Source organism: Artibeus jamaicensis, unplaced genomic scaffold, assembly GCF_021234435.1.
Source record: "Artibeus jamaicensis isolate MK-2021 breed Jamaican fruit bat unplaced genomic scaffold, CSHL_Jam_final contig_1028, whole genome shotgun sequence".
NCBI lineage: Eukaryota > Metazoa > Chordata > Mammalia > Chiroptera > Phyllostomidae > Artibeus > Artibeus jamaicensis.
The window spans coordinates 5,120,997-5,147,863 of NW_026521201.1; the positions used below are offsets into that span (position 1 = coordinate 5,120,997).

Below are 26,867 nucleotides of genomic sequence, written 5' to 3' on the forward strand. Positions count from 1 at the left end.
GTACCAGTGCGGTTTCAGGGACCAGGGTGGCATTCCCATCTGCATCTCCACTTCGCCCTGCTGTGGAGGGCTGCTCCACACATCCCTGCATGCTCTGCTGAGACCTCTTTCCTAGTTCTTTATGACTCTACCTTTAATTTATTATGCTAAATCCCACTTTTAATCCCAAAACCAACATAAAGAAGCAAGACAAAACTTCAGAGGTCTTTTTAGTTACCTATGGAGTTGAGACACTTTGATTGTTAATGGTCCTACATAGGTGGACTAGAGCTATAGAATTTTCTGAATTAAAAAACATTCATATGAAGTAGCAAATATTCTATGTTGGATATACGTTTTAGGCTGACTAATCACGATAATCAGACCATGTAAAAATACAAAACTCTGTTCATTTATTCCTTCCTTCACTCAAATATTTAATGAAGAATTATCATGTGCCCAGCACTATGCTATGAGCTTCTGACATAACAGTTATCATAGAAAAACTTGCTTCCTGTTCTCATGGAACTTAGTCTAGTGGAGGAAACAAATGTAAATGAAATCACTGCCCCCCCCCCAAATTTAATGTATAGCTAAAATTGGGACCAGTGCTGTGAAGAAAATTATTCTGCACATAATAGAAGTTTTTAAATGCAGCAGGATGGATAAGGGTAAGAAAAAAAAGTTGTAGTTAAATGAAATTACAGTGTACAGAGGTACTTAAGGACCAGATAAGCACATAATATTACAATGTTAACATTCTTCTAATTCTTTTGAAAGGTGCCCAGGGATTTTCAGTGATTACAAATTCAAGGCCAGTTTTATTGCTGATGTCCTCAAATCACTTTGGTCTTCCCATAGTACAGGGCCTTGGTTCAATAGCTACTAAGTCCAGACAATACTTAGTAACATCAAAGTCTTTTACTTTCAAGTCTTCTTTCTACGACCCTACCAAGACTTCAGAGTCAAGACCATCAGCATCAGGGCCAATACAGATCTTCACTTATTTCAAAAAAGCATACTGTGCTCACCTGATTATCTAGTTTCAGCTGTCGAAGCTTCATGGTCTCATCTTCAAAGGCACTGTTTAAAAAATATGAAAAGCAAGCATGTAATGAAAAAAATCCTTTTAAAACCATGTCGATTTCATCTTTTCCATGTATTACTCCTTTGGGCTATTTGGAACCAATGAATTTTGCCTTTGGTAGGACAGCAGTTTCTAGATGCTGCCCACACTGACCTCAGGAGGACTCGTCATCCTTAATGCCACATTTGTTTCACAAAGGACTTGATGAGATTGAAATACCCAAAGGACAAGAAAAAGATGTAGAACACAGACTCCACATGAGCAGGGATTTGTAAAAGCTTTTAAATCATACATCAATATAATGAATACACTCATTATATTCAGAAGCACTGCTAAATATTTTAATGCGTTGTTTCAGTTATTCCCCCAAAACAACCTTATAACTCAGATACTGTTATTTTTCACACTTTGAAGATAAAGTAACAAAAGACATGGAGAGCCAAGCATAAGACTGAACAGTAGAAACAGACCCTAACCCTGCTCTGTTTTCAGAGTCTAATTTTCACCTGAGACCAAATACACTTTTTATTTTTATTTTTATTTTTATTTTTGGAGCTAGTTCTAAAAAAGGAAGAATTAGATTGTGTATAACATCTCACTATATACCACTGGTTCTAGGTTTACTCTTCAAGTTTGCCATTAATGAAGCCTGCCAGTCACTGGAGACTATAAATATGGATGAACAGACTAGATCTAATACCAGTAGGGGACAGAAAAACAAAACAAAAAATAGAATGAATTACTGTCTTCAATTGACAAGCCAAACCTTTTGAACTTTTATTTTTTAATTTTTTTATTGATTATGCCATTACAGTTGTTCTATTCCCCCCCTTCATTGTGCTTCACCCTATCCCCCATCCCTACCATTGCCCCCTCTATAGTTTGTGACCATATGTCTCAAGTTGTTTAGATTCTATATTTCCCATACTATTCTTGCCCTCCCCCATCTATTTTCTATCTACTGTCTATGCTACTTATTTTCTGTACCTTCTCCCCCTTCTCCTCCGCCCACTCCCCTGTAGCTAACCCTCCATGAGATCTTCATTTCTATGTTTCCACTCCTGATCTAGCTGTCCTTTTAGTTTGCTTTTGTTTTAGGTGTGGTTGTTAATAACTGTGAGTTTGCTGTCCTTTCACTGTTCATCTTTTTTTATCTTCTTTTTCTTAGATAAGTCCCTTTAACATTTCATATAATAAGGGCTTGGTGATGATGAACTCCTTGAATTTGATCTTATCTGAGAAGCACTTTATCTGTCCTTCCATTCTAAATGAAAGCTTTGCTGGATAGAGCAATCTTGGTTGTAGGTCTTTGGATTTCCTGACTTGGAATACCTCTTTGCAGCCCCTTCTTGCCTGTAAGGTCTCTTTTGAGAAATGCGCTGATAGTCTGATGGGAACTCCTTTGCAGGTACTGTCCCCTTACCTCTTGCTGCTTCTAGGATTCTCTCCTTCATTTGAATCTTGGCTAATGTAATGATGATGTGCCTTGGTGTGTTCCTTCTTGGGTCCAACTTCTTTGGGACTCTCTGAGCTTCCTGGATTTCCTGGAAGTCTATTTCCTTTGCCAGATTGGGGAAATTCTCCTTTATTATTTGTTCAAATAAGTTTTCCACTGGTGGCTGTTCCTTTCCCCCTTCTGGTACCCCTAGAATTCAAATGTTGGAGCGTTTAAAGATGTCCTGGAGGTTCCTAAGACTCTCCTCATTTTTTTTGAATTCTTGTTTCTTCATCCTTTTCTGTTTGGCCATTATTTGCTTTCTTCTGGTCCACTCCATTGATTTGAGTCCCAGTTTCCTTTTCATCGCTATTGGTTTCCTATGCAATTCCATTCATTTCAATTAGTTTCACCTTCATATGTTTGTCTAATTTGTGGCTATAATCAACCAGTTCAGTGAGGATCCTGATCACCAGCGTTTTAAACTGTGCGTCTGAGAGTTTTGCTATTTCTTCATCGCTTAGATTTATAGGCTCTGGGTCTCTGAGATCTTCTTGAGCCATTTTTGGTCTGTTTGTGCCTGTTAAGTATGAGGAGCAGAGCCTTGGACTCCCAGGTCGCTGGGTTGTGACGCTGTATATGGGGGCGTAGTCAGAGCAGGGAAATGGCGACCCCCTCTGCTGTTTCGCGCGGTCAGGCTGAAGAATTTGTTGTTATCAGACTTCCGAAAAGTTCAATTTTCTGTGTTCTGGCTGTGTTTTCTGTTGCTAATATTTAGTTGTCTCTAAACTTGGTTGTGTGAGAAAGCATGGCATCTCCACCTATGCCTCCATCTTGGTGGAAGTCCCCTTTTGAATTTTTTAAAAATTCTCTCTGAAGCCCTTTCCTAACTGCAAGAGGTTTTAAATATTTTGTTTTAGATTTTATTTACTTATTTCTTTTTAGAGAGAGGAGAAAGAGGGAGAAAGAAATGGTGAGAAACATCACTGTGTGGTTGTCTCTTTCACACCCCCAACTGGGGACCTGGCCCACAACCCAGGCATGTGCCCTGACTGGGGATCGAACCGGCAACATTTTGGTTCACAGGCCAGCGCTCAATCCACTGAGCCACACCAGCCAGAGCTCCTACTTGAAGACTTTATTTTGTGACCCAGCATTCTTGGAAAGAATAAACTGTGAAACAAGGCAGAAATGATTCTCAATTACTTCTATTAAAAATGTTTACTAGCAGCTTACTGTGAGGAAAAAAAAACTATAAAAACAAGGTCCTACTGAAGAAGAAAATTGCCATGGCTGCAAAGGAAAGCATGGCTTTTCCTGCACTTGGAGTAAACACACAGCAGTATCTATCCATGGTGGAATGGTTTTCCATTACATTCCTACACTGTAGAAGGTTTTATTCATTTTAGTAATGCCTAGCAACTTGGAATGTGAATACTACCTCCAAGAATCTTCCTGTATATTAACCCTTTAACTATAGATGTGGAGGAGAATTCTGATTCTCTGACAATCTCCTCTATTAATTCCCTTATATCCTTTATGTTTAAAAAAACATTGGGTATTCAAAATAAACCATCTCCATTTTCCCTGCTCAAAAGAAAGACAAACCAATAAATAAAAAATACCAGAGAGCAACCCACTTGACTGCTACTTAACAGCAAGACAGATGCACTGACTATAAAAATTTAATTACCAGAGGACTTCCAACCAAGATGGAGGTGTAGGTAGACATACTGTGCCTCCTTGCACAACCAAAATAAGGACAAAAATTTAGAAACAAAATAACAACCAGAACTGATAGAAAATTGAACTGTATGGAAGTCTGACAACCAAGGAGTTATTTTAACTCCTCTACATACATTCATCCAGACCGGTAGGAGAGATGGAGTCAAGCAGCCAGGTGGAGCGGGTCACGGCAAAAAAAAAAAAGCCGTGACACGGGTCAAACAAGACAGCAGCAGGCGGACCCTCAGTGTGCAGGCAGAAGCTGTCAGACCCCGGGCGCAGGGTGGCAACAGGCAGATCCAGCGAGGCTGCAATTGTGAAGCAGGGTACTGTGCGCAAGGCAGCTGGCTGCCCAGGCAGTCCCACATTCGCTCGCAGATAAACCAGGTGAAACTGGGGAGCGAGACAGACTGCACAACCCATGGTACCAGCACCGGAAAATAAAACCTTAAAACACCAACTGAAAACACCTGTGGGGGTTGAGGTGCCGGGAGAGACTCCCAGCCTCACAGGAGAGTTTGTTAGAGAGATTCACAGGGTTCTAGAAGGTACACAAGCCCACCCACCTGGGAATCAGCACCAGAAGAACACAGGTTGCTTGGGGGAAGCAGCAGAAGTGACTGAAATCTGATAGCAGAGAGTGGAACAAGCACCATTGCGCCCTCTCAGACCCCTCCCCCACATACAGCATCAGTGCCCCACCCTGGTGAATACCGAAGGCTCCACCTCTTATACAGAATGGGTAGGTGAAGATGAAAAAAATGGCCTGAACAAAAGAACAGATCAAAGCTCCAGAAATAATACAACTAAGTGGTAAAGAGATAGCCAACCTATCAGATGTGCAGTTCAAAGCACTGGTGATCAGTATGCTAACAAAATTGGTTGAATCTGGTCGCAAACTACATGAAAAAATGAAGCTACACTAAGTGAAATGAAGGGAAATGCACAGGGAACCAATAGTGATGAGAAGGAAACTGGGACTCAAATCAATGGAGTGGACCAGAAGGAAGAAAGAAACAACCAAACAGAAAAGAATGAAGAAACAAGAATTCAAAAAAATGAGGAGAGGCTTAGGAACCTCCAGGACACCTTTAAATGTTCCAACATCTGAATTATAGGGGTACCAGAAGGGGAAGAAGAAGAAAAGTTATTTGAACAAATAATAAAGAAGAAATTCCCCAATCTGGCAAAGGAAATAGACTTCCGGGAAGTCCAGGAAGTTCAGAGAGTCCCAAAGAAGTTGGACCCAAAGAGGAAAACACCAAGGCACATCATCATTAAGTTACCGAAGATTAAAATGAAGGAGAGAATCCTGGAAGCAGCAAGAGAAAAGAACACAGTTACCTACAAAGGAGTTCCCATAAGACTGTCAGCTGATTTCTCAAGAGATCTCGCAGGAAAGAAGGGGCTGGAAAGAAGTATTCCAAGTCATGAAAGGCAAGGACCTACATCCAAGATGACTCTACCCAGCAAAACTTTCATTTAGACTGAAAGGGCAGATAAAGTGCTTCCCAGATAAGGTCAAGTTCAAGGAGTTCATCATCACCAAGCCCTTATTTGCTGAAATGTTAAAGGGACTTACCTAAGAAAAAGAAGATAAAAAACATGTATAGTAAAATGACAGCAAACTTACAATTATTAACAACCACACCTAAAATAAAAACAAAAGCAAACAACTAGAACAGGTACAGAACCACAGAAATGGAGATCACATGGAGGGTTAGCAACAGGGGAGTCGGAGGAGGAGAGAGGGGGAAAAGGTACAGAAATGAGTAGCATAGATGGTAGGTAGAAAATAGACAGGGGAAGGGCAAAAGTAGCGTGGGAAAAGCAGAAGCTAAAGAACTTATGACACATGGACATTAACTAAAGAGGAAAAGTGGGGGTAGGAGAGGGTGTGCAGGATAGAGGGGAATGAAGGGGGGGAAATGGGAAAACCGTAATGGCATAATCAATAAAATATATTTTTAAAAAATGCCAGATGAAATTCTGGCCTCAATTCTGTGGGTGTTGAGTTTCTCCTATATACGTTCCTGTTTTCCTTAATGTTGTCTATCCTCACTCACATATTTTATAACTTTAGTTTTATGAATATAGTGCTAGAATATTAGCATTCAGAAAATATTAGTATAAATCTGAAAAAGTTCTATGTGAAACAACTATGACAAAAAAATTGTGAATATTACATAGAAAAGGATATCTTGAAAAAAATCCACTGTTATGAACTAGTATTTTCAACAACTACTGCTATGATTCTGCTTTTCTTCCAACTCACTCTGCCCTCAGCTCTAAACCACATTTGCAAAACCCTCTGGCATGTAAAAAAAAAAAAAAAAATCCTATTATCCCCTCCTTCAAATGCTACAATAAAGCTAAATTCTGACAAATGACTAAAGTCCTTAAACATTTCTCAAGGCCTCTAATAGTGAGGAAACCAGGTGCATCTTCAATGCCTGGTCTTGATACCACTTACTCTTTCATCAAGCCTGGCAAGCTGAGCAATATAACTAAACAGGGTATAATCAAAGCATTTAACCTGAAGCTATGTAACTGTAATATTTAGATGCCTCTTATACATCAAAAGCTATACTTTTTCTCTGAGTTCTAGTGTTAAATTATAACTTAGCAAAAATAATAAAGATATTTTACATACTTATATTAAATCTGAACTAGAATTTCTAGTATAAACTGGAATACGATCTTACTAAAAACTTTCCTACTTTCCTTTAATATTCTCTTTTCTTCATTGCAAACTAAGCTGTTGAATAGCAAGCCTAACTAAACCTGGTTAGTAAATCAATACAAAACATGGAAGCTAATAGGAGGGGTGGAGATGTGCAATAAGCTCATCCCATAACCACATGTGGTAGATAAAAACTGGGAGGGATATTTCAGCTTGAAGGCCCTCCCTGAGGAGTGAGGGGTTTGAGCCCCAACCAGGCCCCCAAGCAGAGGGTTCTGATGCCAGGAAGAGAAGTCCCTATAACTTATGGCTATAAAAACCAGCAGGGACCCAGGCTGAGAAAGATGCAGTCCTTCTGGAGTGACAAGCAGTTCCTTTAAAAGGGCCTGCACAGACTTAAACCAACTTATTCCCTCTGAGCTCCAGTACTGGGCAGCAGCTCAAAAGGCCCCAAGGACTTAGGGGAGGAACTGAAGGGTCTTGTATCAGGATGGGAGGGGGAGGGGCAGCTTTCTCCCAGAGAGAAGTGCTGGCAGGGGCCATTGTTCCTCTGATGAGCCCTCCCCCCGACAAAGCTGGCAGGTGGATGCCATATCTTCAAGCATCTGGCTAATGCTGGCCCTGCCCTGGTGATTCTGATGCCCCACCCAATTTGTGGGCCCACCCAAGCCATCTCCAGTGGTTTTTCCACATGAAAGGCCTGTCTTGGCTCATGTGTCAGACTTTCCTAAAATCTCTCAACAAGCAGCATCTGGCCTCAGTGTACCCTACATCTCTCACTAAGTGGCCGCAGGTCCAGCCTTAGCAGCAGTCAGCCTTGGTAACGGTCAGCCTTGGTTCACAGCTTGGCTCTCCTGGGCATCTCCATGCCCAGCACAAGTAGCAGTCATCTGCAGATCACTTTGTAGCTCATGCCCAATGACTCTAGACAGAACACAGGTGGTGGCTGACTCTGGCCTTCACCTTTCCGAAGGCCCCACCCAGAGGCACCTAAAAGATTTCAGCCTTAGCTGTAGTTAATAAGCTTAAGTAATCAATGCACATGGAAAGCAGTTATACCAAGAACTGGAATGCTTGATTTAGGAGGCTGACAAACAATTTAACCATTGTGCCTCAGAGGTCTGCAAGTGATGGAAATAGTGTGTTTCAGGGAGGGACACAGATGAAGAATTGACAGATAAACAACTGGTAATCAACAGATAAAGTACTAGGGAAATCACAGCTGAACTGCAACTTTTTTCAGATTAACCTCCCCCCCCAAACCCCTTACCTACCCTATTTTCTTATAAAAAAGTCAGTTTGAGAGGACTTCTGCCAAGATGGAGGCGTAGGTGGAAACACTGCATCCTCACACAACCAGATCTAAAAACAACAAAGTTTCAACAACAATAAACGCAACCAAACCACACAGAAAATCAAACAATACGGAGTCCGAAAACAACGAACCACTCAGCTAAACCGGTGAGAGGGGCGAAGTCAGCAGTGGAGCGGGTCAGGCATAAAAGATCCCTTGACCCGGGCGGCACGCAGGCAGCCGAGGGTGCAGATCCCAGGTGCGGGCTAGCTACGGGTAAACCCAGGGAAGAGGCACGGCTGGCTGTCTGTGGTCGGTCGCACATTTGCGCACGGATAAACCAGTGAAGAGGTGAGCATTGAGACAGATCACGCAGGCTCCAATGGCCCGGGGCAGCAGGCTCGCACATTTGTACTCAGATAAACAGGCAAGCACGAGCAGTGACGTGGACTGGGCGAGCGAAGAGGACCACCATTGCTCCCTCTCTGACCCCACCCCGACAGACAGCCTCACAACCCAGCAACCTGGGTAAGCCTGCCCTGGTGAACACCTAAGGCGCCTCTCCTCATACATAACAGGCACAAACAGATCAAAACATGGCTCAAGAACAACTCAGAGCCCCAGAGCCAATAAATCTAAGTGATGAAGAAATAGCCAAACTTTCAGACGCACAATTCAAAACACTGGTGATCAGGATGCTCACGGAACTGGTTGATTTTGGTTGCAAATTAGAAGAACATATGAAAGCTAAACTAATTGAAATGAAGGGAAATGCACAGGAAACCAATAGTAATGGAAAGGAAACTGGGACTCAAATCAAGGGAGTAGACCAGAAAGAAGGAAAAAATGACCAAACAGAAAAATATGAAGAAACAAGAATTCAAAAAAATGAGGAGAGGCCTAGGAACCTTCAGGACATCTTTAAACGCTCCAACATCCGAATTATAGGGGTACCAGAAGGGGAAGAGGAACAGTCACGAGTGGAACATTTATTTGAACAAATAATAAAAGGGAACTTCCCCATACTGGCAAAGGAAATAGACATCCAAGAAATCCAGGAAGCTCAGAGTCCCAAAGAAGTTGGACCCAAGAAGGAACACACCAAGGCACATCATCATTGCATTAGCCAAGATTAAAATGAAGGAGAGAATCCTAGAAGCAGCAAGAGATAAGGGGACAGTCACCTACAAAGGAATTCCCATCAGACTGTCAGTGCATTTCTCAAAAGAGAACTTATAGGCAAGAAGGGGCTAAAAGAAGTATTCCAAGTCATGAAATCCAAAGACCTACAACCAAGATTGCTCTATCCAGCAAAACTTTCATTTAGAATGGAAGGACAGATAAAGTGCTTCTCAGATAAGATCAAATTCAAGGAGTTCATCATCACCAAGCTCTTATTCAAGAGACTTACCTAAGTCTCTTGAATGGAGAGGGACTTCAAGGGAAGTCCCTTGAAGGGACTTATCTAAGGGACTTACCTAAGAAAAAGAAGATTAAAAAAGATGAACAATGAAAGGACAGCAAACTCACAGTTATTAACAACCATACCTAAAACAAAAGCAAATTAAGAGGACAGCTAGATCAGGAGCGGAACCATAGAAATGGAGATCACATGGAGGGTTAGCAACAGGGGAGTGGGAGGAGAAGGGGGGAGAAGGTACAGAAATTAAGTAGCACAGACAGTAGACAGAAAATAGATAGGGGGAGGGTAAGAATAGTAGGGGAAATACAGAATCTAAAGAATTTGAGACACGTGTTCATGAACTAAAGGGGGAAATGGTGGGGGAGGGGTGTGCAGGGTGGAGGGGAACAGAGGGGGGAAATAGAACAAATGTAATGGCATAATCAAGAAAATAAAAATATATTTTAAAAAAGTCAGCTTGAAATGAGACACTAAGATGGTTTTTGAGGGTCCATAACCTGCCATCTTCTCAGATTGATACAGATCACTGGGGAGGAGTAGGAAGGGGCCATAGGAGTTATGTACTCTCTTGTGCCTGGCTGATTTGGTCAGGAAAATATTTTTGAGTTTTATTCACATCATTATACTTTTTAGATTTATTTATGTTATATTTATACAACTGTGCATAAATATAACATAAGCCAGTAAGGCAGGACAAATGGAAAAGGGAAACTAAGTAGACTATTAATTGGCCAAGCAGTTTACAGCCATTTAGTAAATGACAAAATCCTACCTTCTCTAAACCAAGGATCAATAAGAGTAAGTGGTTTACACTGCTCCTCTCCAACCACAGGGTAAATACCTTAAATCTTTCTGCTCAGGGAAATAGATAGTTGAAATCCAATTTGTGCTAACCACATCCAAAGATGAAAGACCTGGAAGACTCAAGTCCCTGAACATCAGCTAGCTGAACAATGGACTGGTACCAATCGTGTCCTGTTGACATCACATTCTTCCTTAAAGCTGATGGTAATCAAACCCTGGATCCACCAGATAAAGCAGGCACTGCCTGAGGAGGACAAAGACCCTACTGCTATGGTTGATGCTGAAAGGGAAAGCTGGACCTGCACTCCTGAAGGAGATTTGAAATTCCTCTTCTGGAAAAGGATAGTAACCCCCAATACAGGGTGGCAATGTTTCTTTTACTTTATTTCATATGCTTATAAAGCTAGGGACTTTTAGCTGTCAGATAAGACTTTGAGTATGGTCCTTCCCAGTGTGGAAAAGAACAAAAATTGAGAGTGAGTTATGGCTAAATCTGAATGAGTAAAGGCATATAGAAAGGTTGTGGATCTCTGGCCAAGATGGAGGCATAAGTAGACACACTGTGCCTCCTCACACAACCAAAAGAAAAAAAACAACAATTTAAAAACAAAAAACAACCAGAACTGACAGAAAATCAAACTATATGGAAGTTCGACAACCAAGGAGTTAAAGAAGAAGCAATCATCCAGACCAGTAGGCGGAGCAGGGACAGACAGCTTGGCAGAGAGGACACGTGGCTGGCCCGCCAGGCGGTTGCTTATGGACTGGGTGATCCCACATTCGAGTGCACATAAACCGGGAGGAACAACTTGGGAGTGAGAAAGACCACACAACCCAGGGCTCCAATGCAGGGTAATAAAGCCTCAAACCTCTGACTGAAAAAGACTGTGGCAGTTGAGGCAGCAGGAGAAACTCCCAACCTCACTGGAGAGATCCACAGGGTCCTAGAAAGTACACAAACCCACCTACCTGGGAATCAGCACCAGAAGGGCCCAATTTGCTTGTGTGTGGCATGGGAAGTGATTGAAAATGGGCAGAGAGCAGAGCAAGCAGCACTGTTCCTTCTCGGACCCCGCCCCCACATACAGCTTCACAACCCAGCGTGGGTTGTCCCACCCTGGTGAACACCTAAGGCTCCGCCCCTCACTATGTAACAGGTATGCCTAAACGGAAAAAGAAAAAAAGAAAGGCCCAAAGGAAAAAACAGATCAAACTCCAGCAGAAATACAACTAAGCGAGGAAGAGATAGCCAACCTATCTGATGCACAGTTCAAAACACTGGTAACCAGGATGCTCACAGTACTAACTGAGCTGGATCACAAAATGAAGGAACAAATGAAGACTACCCAAAATGAAATAAAGCAAAATATATAGGGAACCAACTTTGAAGGGAAGGAAAGTGGAGCTCAAATCAATAGTTTAGACCAGAAAAAAGAAATAAACATTCAACCAGAAAAGAATGAAGAAACAAGAATTCGAAAAAATGAGGAGAAGCCTAGGAACCTCCAGGACATCTTTAAATGCTCCAACATCCGAATCATAGGGGTGCCAGAAGGAGAAGAGGAAAAGCAAGAAACTGAAAACTTATTTGAACAAATAATAAAGGAGAACTTCCCCAATCTGGCAAAGAAAACGGACTTCCAGGAAATCCAGGAAGCTCAGAGAGTCCCAAACAAGTTGGACCCAAGAAAGAACACACCAAGGCACATCATCATTACATTAGCCAAGATTAAAATGAAGGAGAGAATCCTAGAAGGAGCAAGAGATAAGGGGATAGTCACCTACAAAGGAATTCCCATCAGACTGTCAGCACATTTCTCAAAAGAGACCTTACAGGCAAGAAGGGGCTGCAAAGAAATAAGTATTCCAAGTCATGAAATCCAAAGACCTACAACCAAGATTGATCTATCCAGCAAAGTTTTCATTTAGAATGGCAGGACAGATAAAGTGCTTCTCAGATAAGATCAAATTCAAGGAGTTCATCAACACCAAGCCATTATTATATGAAATGTTAAAGGGACTTACCTAAGAAAAAGAAGATAAAAAAGATGAACAGTGAAAGGACAGCACACTCACAGTTATTAACAACCACACCTAAAACAAAAACAAAAGCAAACAACTAGAACAGGAACAGAATCACGGAAATGGAGATCACATGGAGGTTTATCAGCAGGGGAGTGAGAGGAGGGGGGAAGGTACAGAAAATAAGTAGCATAAATGGTAAGTAGAAAATAGGAGGATGTTAAGAATAGTATAGGAAATATACGAGCCAAAGAACTTATATCTACGACCCATGGACATCAACTAAGATGGGGGAATGTGGGATGGGAGGGGATATGTAGGGCAGAGAATACAGGGGGGGAACGGGACAACTGTAATAGTATAATCAATAAAATGTATTTTAAAAAATAAATTATTTTTTTTAAATGTTGCAAAAGTTTTAAACCTGTAGGAAAGGAATCCTCCCTCTGGGATACAGTTATTCTTTAGAATAGTTAAACCAGTTGCTTGTTTCTTTGCTTGTTTTCTGATCTTATGGGAATGTGGTTCAAATTTTATTGTTTTGGGTACATCAGGAATGCTCTCTGTTGTTTGGCCATTGGTACCTAGGAGAGGTTATCTATGAAGCTGGTTGGAATGAATGCCTTTGCCATTTGGGACCTAGGAAGGGTCATTTAGTGCCAGTGGAATCTGGCTTGGGGCAAGAGAGCATGTCTCTGCCATGAAACTGGGTGGGAAACGTCATGTCTCTGCCAAGAGACCAGTGGATGCACTGGTAGGTGAAAGAGCACCTCTACCATTCAGGCTGTGTGCCATGGAATGTTGGTTGATGTACCAGCTGGGGCTGAGAGAGCAGTGGACACACTAGTGAGCGAATGCCTCTACCAGTGAGGCTTTGGGTCATTTGGGACCTAGGAAAGCTCACCTGTGTGACCACTTAGTGGGGCCAGTTGGGTATGAAACAAGATTCTAAGACCGATTCTAGCTGACCCTCTTGTGGAACTCTGTCTTTGCTTTGGATTTTGCTTCATTTCTGCTGTAGAAGAAAATTGAGATTTCCTAGAAAGAGTTAAAACTTCGTATCAAGTGGTAAAGGAAACTGGGAAGGTATTAGGCATGGAGATGCAATTTTAGTAGACATTAGGACAAGGATTTTCCTTCAGGCCTTACATTTTTCTCCCTACTTGATCACTCCAGAATTCAGCATTCTGAAGGAGTGTGCGATGACATAAGGTTTCTTTGCATAAAACCCATAAGACCAGTTTCTAATGGTGGTTTTATTAACCAAAACTTTGATTGGAATGTCATGCCTGAAGGTGGCCTGCCTGGACTCTGGTTGTTACCAGAAAGCCTGAGATTGACTTTCAAAACTAGTGAAAGCCCACTGAAGAAAAGGCCCGACACCTTGGTTGGTTGTGTGGTTCATGGCAAACCTCCAGGGAAGGAATGAAGGTTGCTTTCCTGAAAAATGGCAAGAAGGAACCTTATGACGTGATGGAAACCTCAAGGACTTGAAGGAAACAGGTACAGCAGACAAAGCAAGACAGCAGATGTGTGACTTGGTTTATGTGCCCTAAAGGATCATGCCCTTAAGACTGACATAAAAGAGTCAATCTAAAGGTTCCTTGTGTGAGGTCCAGCAAAGCAGACTTAAAGAGTGATCAATTGTTGCTCTTGTTGTGTTTATGCAAATGAACAGAAAAAAATTACAAGTGGACTTAATACAGTCCCTTTGAGGACAATGAGGGTGATTTTAAGGAGAATAGTGTTACAAAAAAATCACAATGCTCAGTGGTGGACACTGGTCTAATGTATCTGTCTCTAAAGTTTTGTTTTCACTTAGAAGTTAAACTGGGTTTGTGACATCATCACAGAGATGTTCAGAAAGAATCTGTCAGAATGTCACTTTTTAAAATCATTCCAGCAAAGGCCCTGCAACTGAATGTCTTCTCATAAGACAGTCTTGTGGAGTCAGAGACTGGTTTGTGATTTGATGTGTGAATTAACCTACATGTTCTCACTTCTGTTTTCATAGTGAATGATCTCATTATCTGGGTTATTATTTACACAGTACAGGCATCATTTGAGGAGACTAATCTGCACTGCTGCCTCCTGAGACTTAACAGTTTCGCTACACTGAGTGGTTGAGTCGGTGAAATATGGGGTAATTGGTCAGCTCACTTAAAACTGCTTTCCTTTTCTGTTCTAATGGTTTGACCAGAAAGGGTCCAGAAATGTTAAAAGAGGGAATCCTAGAATGTTTCCCCTCAACCTGAGTTAAGCATAATGGGAAAAAGGGCTTTGGACAGGTGTGATACACTTTGCACACCTTCCTCCAAGGAAGTCACTTTCTTAATCGGAGACACTGTAGAACTGGTCCCTACCTTTGTCAGTTAGTGGTAATGGTTCTGATTGTGCCTTCTAACACTCTTGCCCAATCTGTCACCTCCAGAGTAAGACAAGGATGTCAACTTGTCCAGTACTGCTATCCTTCAGATATTGCACATGCTGCTTCTCAGGGACAGCCAAAACTGACCTGGACTTTGCAGAGTTCTCCCCTTCTGGTGAAGGCCTCCCTCCACTCCAGGTCCCTTTTCTGTAAGGCATCTCTGGACCAGGGAATAGTAGGACTACTGCCCTGGACAACAGAAAGTTGCTACAGAAGAATGAGACCTTCGCCCATTTGCCTTAGGAAGATTACAAAGGTTCAGTAGTGTTCAAGGGGAGAAGTGATACAGAGATCTGATCAGATCTTTAGGGAGGAGTAGTAGGAGGTTGCCTGAGGCAATGGTAAACAGTCTAGGGTGGGACTAGCAGAGGAGCTGAATGCCTCCAGGGCACATGGAATACACTAGGCAGAGACTGGCTCTCTTCCTCAAGGACGCCTGGATGATCGTGCTGCAGCTGACTGCATTTCCCAAAGGATGGTATTTTGGATGGATGTTGAAAGGAAGAGAAAACTCTGGGTCTTGGCTAGGATGAGGCTGGCCTGGCAGAGGGTGGAAAGGTTATTATTCTTCTTTACCTGTTCTAGAGGGAACAACCTCTGAGGTAGAAGCCTGCCATTCTCCCAAAATTATGTAGATTTTGTATCTTATATTGTTTCAGTTTGTAACCGAACCCTATAAAAATATAATTAAAAACTAACAGGGGAAACCAAAAAATCATGGCTCAAATGGAAGAACAAATCAAAGCCATAGAGCCAATACTTTTAAGCGACCAAGAGATAGCCAACCTATCAGATGCACAGTTCAAAACACTGGTGATCAGGATGCTCACAGAATTGGTTGATTTTAGTCACATATTAGATGAACAAATAAAGGCTACACTAAGTGAAATGAAGGGAAAAGCACAGGGAACCAATAGTAATGGGAAGGAAATTGGTACTCAAATCAATGGAGTAGACCAGAAGGAAGAAAGAAACAACCAAACAGAAAAGAATGAAGAAACAAGAATTCAAAAACATAAGGAGAGGCTTAGGAACCTCCAGGACATCTTTAAACATTCCAACATCCGATTTATTGGGGTACCGGAAGGAGAAGAGGAAAAGCAAGAAACTGAAAACTTATTTGAACAAATAATAAAGGAGAATTTCCCCAATCTGGCAAAGGAAACGGACTTCCAGGAAGTCCAGGAAGCTCAGAGGGTCCCAAACAAGTTGGACCCAAGAAGGAACACACCAAGGAACATCATAATTACATCAGCCAAGATTAAAATGAAGGAGAGAATCCTAGAAGCAGCAAGAGATAAGGGGATAGTCACCTACAAAGGAATTCCCATCAGACTGTCAGCGCATTTCTCAAAAGAGACCTTGCAGGCAAGAAGGGGCTGGAAAGAAGTATTCCAAGTCACGACATGCAAGGAGCTACATACAAGACTGCTCTATCCAGCAAAGCTTTCATTTAGAATGGAAAGACACATAAAGTGCTTCCTAGATAAGGTCAAGTTAAAGGAGTTCATCATCACCCAGCCCTTATTATATTAAATGTTAAAGGGACTTATCTAAGAAATTAAAGATCAAAAACTATGAACAATAAAATGACAATGCATAACTATCAACAACTGAATCTAAAAAAAAACAATGAAAACAAATACTAAGCAAACAATAGAACAGAAACAGAATCAGAGAAATGACGATCGCATGGAGGGTTTTCAGTGGGGAGGGAGAGGGGAAGAATGGGGGGAAGAAATATAATTGGTAGACATAAAATAGACTGCAGAGGTTAAGAATGGTATAGGAAACAGAACTCAAAGAACTTGTATGTATAACTCATGAACATGAACTAAGGGGGGCAATGCTGGAAGGTTGTGGAGGCAGGGCAGAGGGGGTGTAAGAGGGGGAAATTGGGAAAACTGTAATAGCATAATCAATAAAATATACTTTAAAAAATAAAATAGAAATCAAATCACTAGTAGTGAAATTAAGCAATTAATTATACTGTATAATTGCAACCATATGGCATTCTGGAAGAGGCAATACCATAGAGAATGTAAAAAGATAAATGGAGGGATAAATAGGTGAAACACCGGATTTGAGAGCAGTGAAACTATTTTGTATGCTACTGTATGTATACTGGTATGCTACTATTTAACGGTATATATATACATGCCATTATACCTTTGTCAAAACACACAGAATGAACAACACAAACTCACTGACGAACTATGGACTTCAGTTAAGGATAATGTATTACTACAGGTGATCAAGTAACAATGAATCATCCTGGCGATACTGTATTCTCATCTATAACAGTCAGCCGCTCAAGCCTATTATTTTAGCAATATGAAAACTCACAGATACCAACAAGCAGTTTATTATGAATTATCTTCAGGAAAATGATTTCCCAAACATTAAACTGATTTTTCTCTTCCTGAGTTTTTTAAAATTTGATATATATTTCAAACAGCGAAATTTGTAGATACCAATGAGGAATTGTAGGGGAAAAAAATCAAACTCTTGGAATCAAACACTTAGAGGAAAGTTAAAGTAGTTATTGATAATCAGGAGTATATGGAACACAGAATTTGCAGATTCAAAGTTTAGCTTTTGGTTTCATTACTTACAAGTTGTGATTTGGGAAAGCTGCTTAACCTGACTTCATGTTTATTTAAAAAATAAAGGTGTTTTTTGAGGGTCAAATGATGTCTTTGAAAGTCTCGAGAAATACTTGTCTTTTTTTTTTTTTTTTAAACTTTTTTTATTGATTATGCCATTACATTTGCTCTATTCCCCCCTCCATTCCCCTCCACCCTGCATACCCCTCCCCCACCATTTCCCCCTTTAGTTCATGAACACGTGTCTCAAATTCTTTAGGTTCTGTATTTCCCCTACTATTCTTACCCTCCCCCCTATCTATTTTCTATTTACTGTCTATGCTACTTATTTTCTGTACCTTCTCCCCCCTTCCCCTCCTCCCACTCCCCTGTTGCTAACCCTCCATGAGATCTTCATTTCTATGGTTCTGCTCCTGATCTAGCTGTCCTCTTAGTTTGCTTTTGTTTTAGGTGTGGTTCTTAATAACTGTGAGTTTGCTGTCCTTTCACTGTTCACCTTTTTTATCTTTTTTTTCTTAGGTAAGTCCCTTTAACATTTCATATAATAAGGGCTTGGTGATGATGAACTTCTTGAATTTGATCTTATCTGAGAAGCACTTTATCTGTCCTTCCATTCTAAATGAAAACTTTGCTGGGTAGAGCAATCTTGGTTGTAGGTCTTTGGTTTTCATGACTTGGAATACCTCTTTCCAGCCCCTTCTTGCCTGTAAGGTCTCTTTTGAGAAATCAGCTGACAGTCTGATGGGAACTCCTTTGTAGGTGACTGTCCCCTTATCTCTTGCTGCTTCTAGGATGCTCTCCTTCATTTGAATCTTGGCTAATGTAATGATGATGTGCCTTGGTGTGTTCCTTCTTGGGTCCAACTTCTTTGGTACTCTCTGAGCTTCCTGGATTTCCTGGAAGTCTATTTCCTTTGCCAGGTTGGGGAAATTCTCCTTTATTATTTGTTCAAATAAGTTTTCCACTGGTGGCTGTGCCTTTCCCCCTTCTGGTACCCCTATAATTCGGACGTTGGAACGTTTAAAGATGTCCTGGAGGTTCCCAAGCTTCTCCTCATTTTTCCGAATTCTTATTTCTTCATTCTTTTCTGTTTGATCATTTTTTTCTTCCTTCTGGTCCACTCCCTTGATTTGAGTCCCAATTTTCTTTCCATTACTATTGGTTTTCTTTGTATTACCATTCATTTCAATTAGTTTAGCTTCCATATGTTTCTCTAATTTGTGACTAAAATCAACTAGTTCTGTAAGGATCCTGATAACCAGTGTTTTGAACTGTGCATCTGAAAGACTGGCTATTTCTTCATCGCTTAGATCTATCGGTTCTGGGGCTCTGAGTTGTCCTAGAGCCATTTTTGGTCTATTCATGCTGTTAAGTAAGCGGAGCGAAGCCTTAGTTGTTTACCAGGACGGGGCCACCCAGGTCGCTGGTTTGTGACACTGTGTGTGGGGGCGTGGTCAGAGAGGGAGCAATGGCGGTCCTATCCGCTAGCCCAGCCCGTCCAGTCACACCACTCGCCCTGGGCTTGTTTATCCGATCGGGAATTGTGCGAGTCTGCTGCCCCGCGCAGGCTTCCCTTCTCACTGGTTTCTCCACACGCAGATGCGCGACCTATGGACCACAGACAGCCCGCCACGCCTCTTCCCTGTGCACTCCCGTAGCTAGCTCCCGATCAGCGCCTTTGGCTGCTTGCGCACCACGCACCACCCGGGAATTTTTCCTTGCTAACCTGCTCCGCCGCTGGCTTCGCTTCTCATACCGGTTTACCTGAGCATTTAGTTGTCTTTGGGCTCCGTATTGTCGATTTTCCGTGTGGCTTGGTTGTGATTGTTGTTAAAAATAGTTGTTCTTAGATTTGGTTGTGCACAGAGGCATGGTGGTTCCTCCACCTACCTCTCCATCTTGGCGGAAGTCGAGAAATACTTGTCTTATTTATTTATGAATTTTTACTCACCTTTTTTAAAAAATATATTTTATTGATTATGCCATTACAGTTGTCCTATTTTCCCCCTTCATTCCCGTCCACCCTGCACACCCCTCCCCCACCATTCCCCCCCTTTAGTTTATGACCACGTGTCTCAAGTTCTTTAGATTCTATATTTCCCCTACTTTTCTTGCCCTCCCCCTATTTTCTACCTACCATCTATGCTACTTATTTCTGTACCTTCTCCCCCCTTCTCCTCCTCCCACTCGCCTGTTGCTAACCCTCCATGAGATCTTCATTTCTATGTTTCTGCTCCTGATCTAGCTGTCCTTTTAGTTTGCTTTTGTTTTAGGTGTGGTTGTTAATAACTCAGTTGGCTGTGTTTTCACTGCTCATCTTTTTTATCTTCTTTTTCTTAGATAAGTCCCTTAAACATTTCATATAATAAGAGCTTGGTGATGATGAACTCCTTGAATTTGATCTTATCTGAGAAGCATTTTATCTGTCCTTCCATTCTAAAAGAAAGCTTTGCTGGATAGATCAATCTTGGATGTAAGTCTTTGGATTTCATGACTTGGAATACTTCTTTCCAGCCCCTTTTTGCCTGTAAGGTCTCTTTTGAGAAATGCGCTGATAGTCTGATGGGAAGTCCTTTATAGGTGACTGTCCCCTTATCTCTTGCTTCTTCTAGAATTCTCTCTTTCATTTTAATCTTGGCTAATATAATGATGATGTGCCTTGGTGTGTTCCTTCTTTGGTCCAACTTCTTTGGGACTCTCTGAGCTTCCTGGATTTCCTGGAAGTCTATTTCCTTTGCCAGATTGGGGAAATTCTCCTTTATTATTTGTTCAAATAAGTTTTCCACTGGTGGCTGTTCCTTTTCCCCTTCTGGTACCCCTATAATTTGGATGTTGGAACATTTAAAGATGTCCTGGAGGTTCCTAGGCCTCTCTTCATTTTTTTTGAATTCTTGTTTCTTCATCCTTTTCTGTTTGGTCATTTTTTTCCTCTTTTTGGTCCAGTCCTTTGATCTGAATCTCAGTTTCCTTTCCATCACTATTGGCTTCCTATGCATTTCCATTCATTTCAATTATTTTAGCCTTCATATGTTCCTCTAATTTGTGACTATAATCAACCAGTTCTGTGAGCATCCTGATCACCAGTGTTTTGAACTGTGCATCTGAAAGTCTAGCTATTTCTTCATAGCTTAGATTTATCAGCTCTGGGGCTCTGAGTTGTTCTTGAACCATGTTTTGATCTGTTCGTGCCTGTTACATAAGTACGAGGAGGTGTTGACCAGGACAGCGCTACCCAGGTCGCTGGTTTGTGACTCTGTATGTGGGGGCGGGGTCAGAGAGGGACAATGGTGGTCCCCTCTGCCACTTTCCGCCACTGGGACCTGCACGGTCTGTCTCACTGCTTCGCTCCTTCACCAGTTTATCTGCGCTCGAATGTGTGACTGTGGTCAGCCCTCAGTGAGTCCACCGCCTTGCGCCCTGAGTGGGTCCGCCCGCTACTCCACACCTGGGATTCGCCTATGGCTGCTAGTGCGCACCTGGGTTTCACGCCTGGGTTGGTCCAGTGGATCTTTCCTGCCTGACTCCACTCTGCTGCTGGCTCTGCCCCTCTTACCGGTTTGGCTGAAGGGTTCGTTGTTGTCAGACTTCCGTGTAGTTCAATTTTCTGTAGTTTGGCTGCATTTTGTTGCCAAAACTTTGTTGTTTTTAAACTGGGTTGTGTGAGAAGGTACAGTGCTTCCACCTACATCTCCATCTTGGCGGAAGCCGATTTTTACTTATCTTAAAGAGAGAAAGAGGAAAGGAGAGACCAACATGGACATGAAAGAGAAAACATCAATTGGTTGTCTCCAGTACTCACCCCTCCCAGGTATCAAACGGCAACCTAGATATGTGCACTGACCAGGAATCAAACACACAGCCTTTTGGTGTATGGGATGATGCTTCAACCAACAGCCAACCGGCCATGGTGACAAGTACATATTTTATTAGCAGATAAGACATGTAGTATTTAGTGGGAAAAGTGGTGGCAGGTGCTATGCTTCCATAAACCCAGTGAAGTATCTGGTAAAGGACTGGTACAGGGAAAAGTACTTTTCCAGTACTTTACCAGTATCTGTACTTTTACCAGTACAGATACGGGTAAAGTATCTGGTACAGGGAACTTCAGATTTCATGAAGACGCTGCCCTCTCCCTCCAGAGTGTGACTGACTTTTGACTTATTCTTGTCCAAGGTCACAAGGATGGTTAGTAGCAGCCAGAATAAGGTCTCCTGATTCTAATCACCTGGTTTTCCTACTGCACCACAGTCATTCATTATTCATTCACTCATTAAAAACATTCTTAAAGAGGATAATTAAGTGCAAAGCACTGTGCTAGGTGCTGTGGGCAATACTGATTTATCAGACACAGGTCCTTCCTTCAAGGAACAAAGGGCCTGATGGGATAAGACTAAACCAAGGTTTAATAAACTGTTATGTGACTTGGTGAGGGTAAATGGAGACTTGGTGAAAGAGGTGACAATTCAGATGTGATCCAAATGGCAGAACAGATTTGTCACAGGGTTTAAAGTAGGTAGTTCAAGGTTAAGTACCAGCATTTTAAATATATATATTAACTGTAACATGTGTGCCACACTAATGCAAGGTGTTACTAATTGGGAAAACTGGGGAGATGGAGTAAGGGCATATATGGGAACTGTGTACTTTGTGTTCATGTTTTTATAAACCTGAAACTTCTCTAAAAATAAAATTTTTATTAATAAAAAAAAAGATAGTGTCAATAGTGTACTTAAAAGCACCTTCCGAGGTTTCTGGTGGACCCAGACAACCCCCTATCTCTGACAAGACTGGATCTCCAGGCCATGTCTTCATTTATTACACACAGTCCTGTTTCTATGGCCATAAACTGACAGACTGAAGTAGACACCTGACCCACACTGAAGTAATCAGACTCTCCTGGGATTTTTAATTGGATCTGAGATATCTGAGACCTGAGTTGGTAATTTAGCTAAGTAAAGTAATTCAACCTTTATCACTATGATACAGCTGAGGAAACTAAGGCACAGCTCAGTGACAGGACCCACAATCAGTGAACAATCAGCCAGGACTCAAACTCTGGCAGTCTAGTTCTAAAACCTGTGCTCTCAAGCACTATATTAAAAATAGTGTACTTCATATTTTATTTGTACCCAAAAATACTAAGATACCTACTAAAAAGCTAATGACACAAATTCATAGTACAGCTGCAACTGCCATCTCTAACTCTAAACAGAAAGGACAAAGAGTTGGGAGCTAAGAAAAAAATACATGAAGATACATAACTCCCCAGGAGAACAGAAAAACTAACTACATCATCAACCAATGCAAAGCAATATATTTTACTTCATTTTTTAAAGACATTTTCAAGATATAACTTTTTAAAATTTTCCTTTAGAGCTCTTCTGAAGTATCTAAATTTTCCATCTGCCATTCAAATTAATACAGCTAGTACTTTACTATATTCCCAATCACTGAGTCATGATATATTGTTACATTGTGATATCATGCACTTCCTCACTTCTCACTGTCAAGGAATTTTGCCACGTGTGCCTGTGAGATTACATACAGCATATGCAACGAAGAAATCAGAGTAACTCTGTAAGCTACATATAAGCTAGTTTCACTGCTTTATAAACATACAATAAACATTTATAAACTTGACTATGGGTACAAATTAATAAATAAAGTGCTGAAAAGCTGCAGATAAATGAAACAACAAAGTCTGAGCAACAAAAATGCAGCCAAACCACAAAAAATTGAACTACAGAGAAGTCCTACAACAAGGAACCCTTCAGCCAAACCGGTAAGAGGGGCAGAGCCAGCAGCAGAGCGGAGTCAGGCAGGAAAGATCTACCGGACTGACCTGGAAGGTGTGACCCAGGTGCACCAGCAGCCATGGGTGGATCCCAGGTGTGAATCGGGTGGACCCACTGAGGGCTGACCGAGGTCACACATTCACACGCAGATAAACTGGTGAAGGAGCTAGCAGTCAGATGGACCTCGCAGGCCCCAGTGGCAGAAAGTGGCAGAGGGGACCACCATTGTCCCTCTCTGACCCCACCCCCACATACAGTGTCACAAACCAGCGACCTGGGTCGCCCCGCCCTGGTGAACGCCTCCTCGCACGTATGTAACAGGCACGAACAGAGCCAAACATGGCTCAAGAACAACCCAGAGTCCCTGAGCTGATAAATCTAAGCGATGAAGAAATAGCTAGACTTTCAGATGCACAATTCAAAACACTGGTGATCAGGATGCTCACAGAACTGGTTGATTATAGTCACAAATTAGAGGAACATATGAAGGCTAAAATAATTGAAATGAATGGAAATGCATAGGAAGCCAATAGTGATGGAAAGGAAACTGGGACTCAGATCAAAGGACTGGACCAAAAAGAGGAAAAAAAATGACCAAACAGAAAAGGATGAAGAAACAAGAATTCAAAAAAATGAAGAGAGACTTAGGAACCTCCAGGACATCTTTAAATGTTCCAACATCCAAATTATAGGGGTACCAGAAGGGGAAAAGGAACAGCCACCAGTGGAAAACTTATTTGAACAAATAATAAAGGAGAACTTCCCCAACCTGGCAAAGAAATAGACTTCCAGGAAATCCAGGAAGCTCAGAGAGTCCCAAAGAAGTTGGACCCAAGAAGGAACACACCAAGGCACATCATCATTACATTAGCCAAGATTAAAATGAAAGAGAGAATTCTAGAAGAAGCAAGAGATAAGGGGACAGTCACCTATAAAGGACTTCCCATCAGACTATCAGCGCATTTCTCAAAAGAGACCTTACAGGCAAGAAGGGGCTGCAAAGAGGTATTCCAAGTCATGAAATGCAAGGACCTACAACCAAGATTGCTCTATCCAGCAAAACTTTCATTTAGAATGGCAGGGCAGATAAAGTGCTTCTCAGATAAGATCAAATTCAAGGAGTTCATCATCACCAAGCCCTTATTATATGAAATGTTAAAGGGACTTACCTAAGAAAAAGAAGATAAAAAAGATGAACAGTGAAAGGACAGCACACTCACAGTTATTAAGAACCACACCTAAAACAAAAACGAACTAAGAGGACAGCTAGAACAGGAGCAGAACCATAGAAATGAAGATCACATAGAGGGTTAGCAACAGGGGAGTGGGAGAAGGAGAAGGGGGGAGAAGGTACAGAGAATAAGTAGCATAGATGGTAGGTAGGAAATAGATGGGGGGAGGGCAAGAATAGTAAGGGAAATGTAGAATCTAAAGAACTTGTGACCCATGGACATAAACTAAAGGGGGAGGGTGGGGGAGAGGTGTGCAGGGTAGAGGGGCATGAAGGGGGTGAAATGGGACAACTGTAATGGCATAATCAATAAAATATATTTTTTAAAAAAGTAAATGTCTTAGAGGTGCAATCAGTCCATACATTGATGTTTCTCTCCCTGTCTCTTTCTCTTCCCCTCTAAACATAAATAAATAAAATCTATAAAAAAAAAGAAGGAACTCTTCCTGCCAGTGGGACTGGAAATTGGTACAGCCACAATGGAAAACAGTATGGAGGTTCTTCAAAAAGTTAAGAATAAAGTTATTACATGACCCAGCAATCCATCTTCTGGGTATCTACATGCAATTTCTGAAAAAGTTTATTCAAAGAATATATGTACCCCTGTGTTCACTGCAGCATTACATACATGATAGCTAAGACATGGAGACAAGCTATATATCCTTTGATGGATGATTAGATAAAGAAGATGCGAGACACACACACGGTGGAATATTACTCAGCCATAAAAGAAGAATGAAATACTGCCAGTTACATCATGGATGGATCTTGAGTATCATGCTAAGCAAAGTCAGTCAGATAGAAAAGAACAAGAAGAATTACATGATTTTGTAATCAACAAATGAAACAAGTAACAAGTAACAAATGAAGAAAGCAACAAATGAACAAACAAAACAAACAAACAAACTGGTAGGCACAGGCTACAGAAGGTGGTTACCAGAAGGGAGGGGAGTGAGGGGAAGATGAAGAGGGCAAAGGGGAACCAAATGCATGGTGACAGAGGGAGAAGAGACTTGGGGGGTGAGCACGCAATGCAATATAACAGTGATGTATCACAGAATTGTACACTTGGAACTCACATGTTATTAACCAGTGTCACCCCAGTAAAGTTAATTTAAAAAGAAGATAGACAATAAGAAGCGTTGGTGAGGATACAGAAATTTGGAACCCTCACACACTGCGGTGGGGAATGTAAAATGTCACAGCCATTTTGGAAAAGAGTCTGACAATTCCTCAAACTGTGAAACATGGACTAATCATATGACCCAACAACTCCATTTGGGTATATATGCAATAGAAATGAAAATTTATGTCCTGGAAAAAACATACAATAACAATAGTTAATTTTAATGAAAAAGATATATATATGTCCACACAGACGCAGACACTAACATTCACAGCAGCATTATTCACAGTAGCCAAAAAGCAAAAACAATTCAAATGCCCATCAAGTAATGAATGAATGGATACACAAAACATGGTAGAGCCAGTCATACAAGACAGACTACTACTATTCAGCAATAAAAAGGAGAGAAGTAGTGATATGTGCAACATATAGCAGGAATGAACCTCAAAAACATTTTGCTAAGTCAAGAAAGGCAATTACAAAAATATCACATATCACGATTCCATTTATATGAAATGTTCAGAATAGGCAAATCTACAGATACTTAAAGTAGATTAGTAGTTGCCTTGGACTAGGAGTGGGGAAGTGGGGAGAGGGAACAACTGTAAGTAGGCAGGACTCTTTGGGAGGGAGGTGATGCCAATGTTCTAAGATTAGATTTTGATAACAGTTACAAAACTCTGCAAATTTGCTAAGCACTACTGAATTACACATTTAAAATGTCACGTTACCGGTTGCAGTACTGCTCCATTTAGTGCCTGTTGTGTGCCAGAAACTACATTATATACTTTACATATCATTTCATCTAATTCTCGAAATAAACCTACAATCCCATTTTACAGAGGTACCTGAAACTCAAAGATGAAGCTACCTGCTGAAGGTCACACAGCTGATCAGTGAATGATCAAGAATTAAATCACAAATCTCATTCACCATCTCAGCATACTAACCTGCACCTCTGACCACCTATATTCAAATGGCCAGCAGAGAGTCTGGAATTTCACTGTTATCCTATTTCAAAATGTCTGACAAGAAATCTTTTCTGTAAAAGTGCCAGTTCATCTGGTATTTTTAGGTAGCAGAATTTCCAGGCCAGTAAATGGATTCTGAAGTAGCCCTTGGGAGCAACCTAGTGCAGTAAATATACTGAAAAAGGAGTCATCAGATTTCACTGTGTCCCTTGGGGCAATGGCTCTTCATAAAGTTAACTGTCTCTAAGTTCATTCAGA

The 26,867-nt window shown here is 41.3% G+C and overlaps 1 protein-coding gene across 3 annotated transcripts in view; it reads right to left on the bottom strand.

Moving 5' to 3' along the window:
* TULP3 (TUB like protein 3) overlaps window positions 1-26,867 on the bottom strand; it is a 67,887-nt gene that overhangs the window by 36,226 nt on the left and 4,794 nt on the right. For all 3 annotated transcript variants that reach the window (XR_008391051.1, XM_037133937.2, XM_053662372.1), the window contains exon 2: window positions 1,011-1,062. Coding sequence is in view for 2 of the 3 variants with exons in the window: in XM_037133937.2 (XP_036989832.2) it covers window positions 1,011-1,062 (52 nt within the window). In the remaining variant the exon portion in view is untranslated. The remainder of the gene's footprint in view (window positions 1-1,010; window positions 1,063-26,867) is intronic.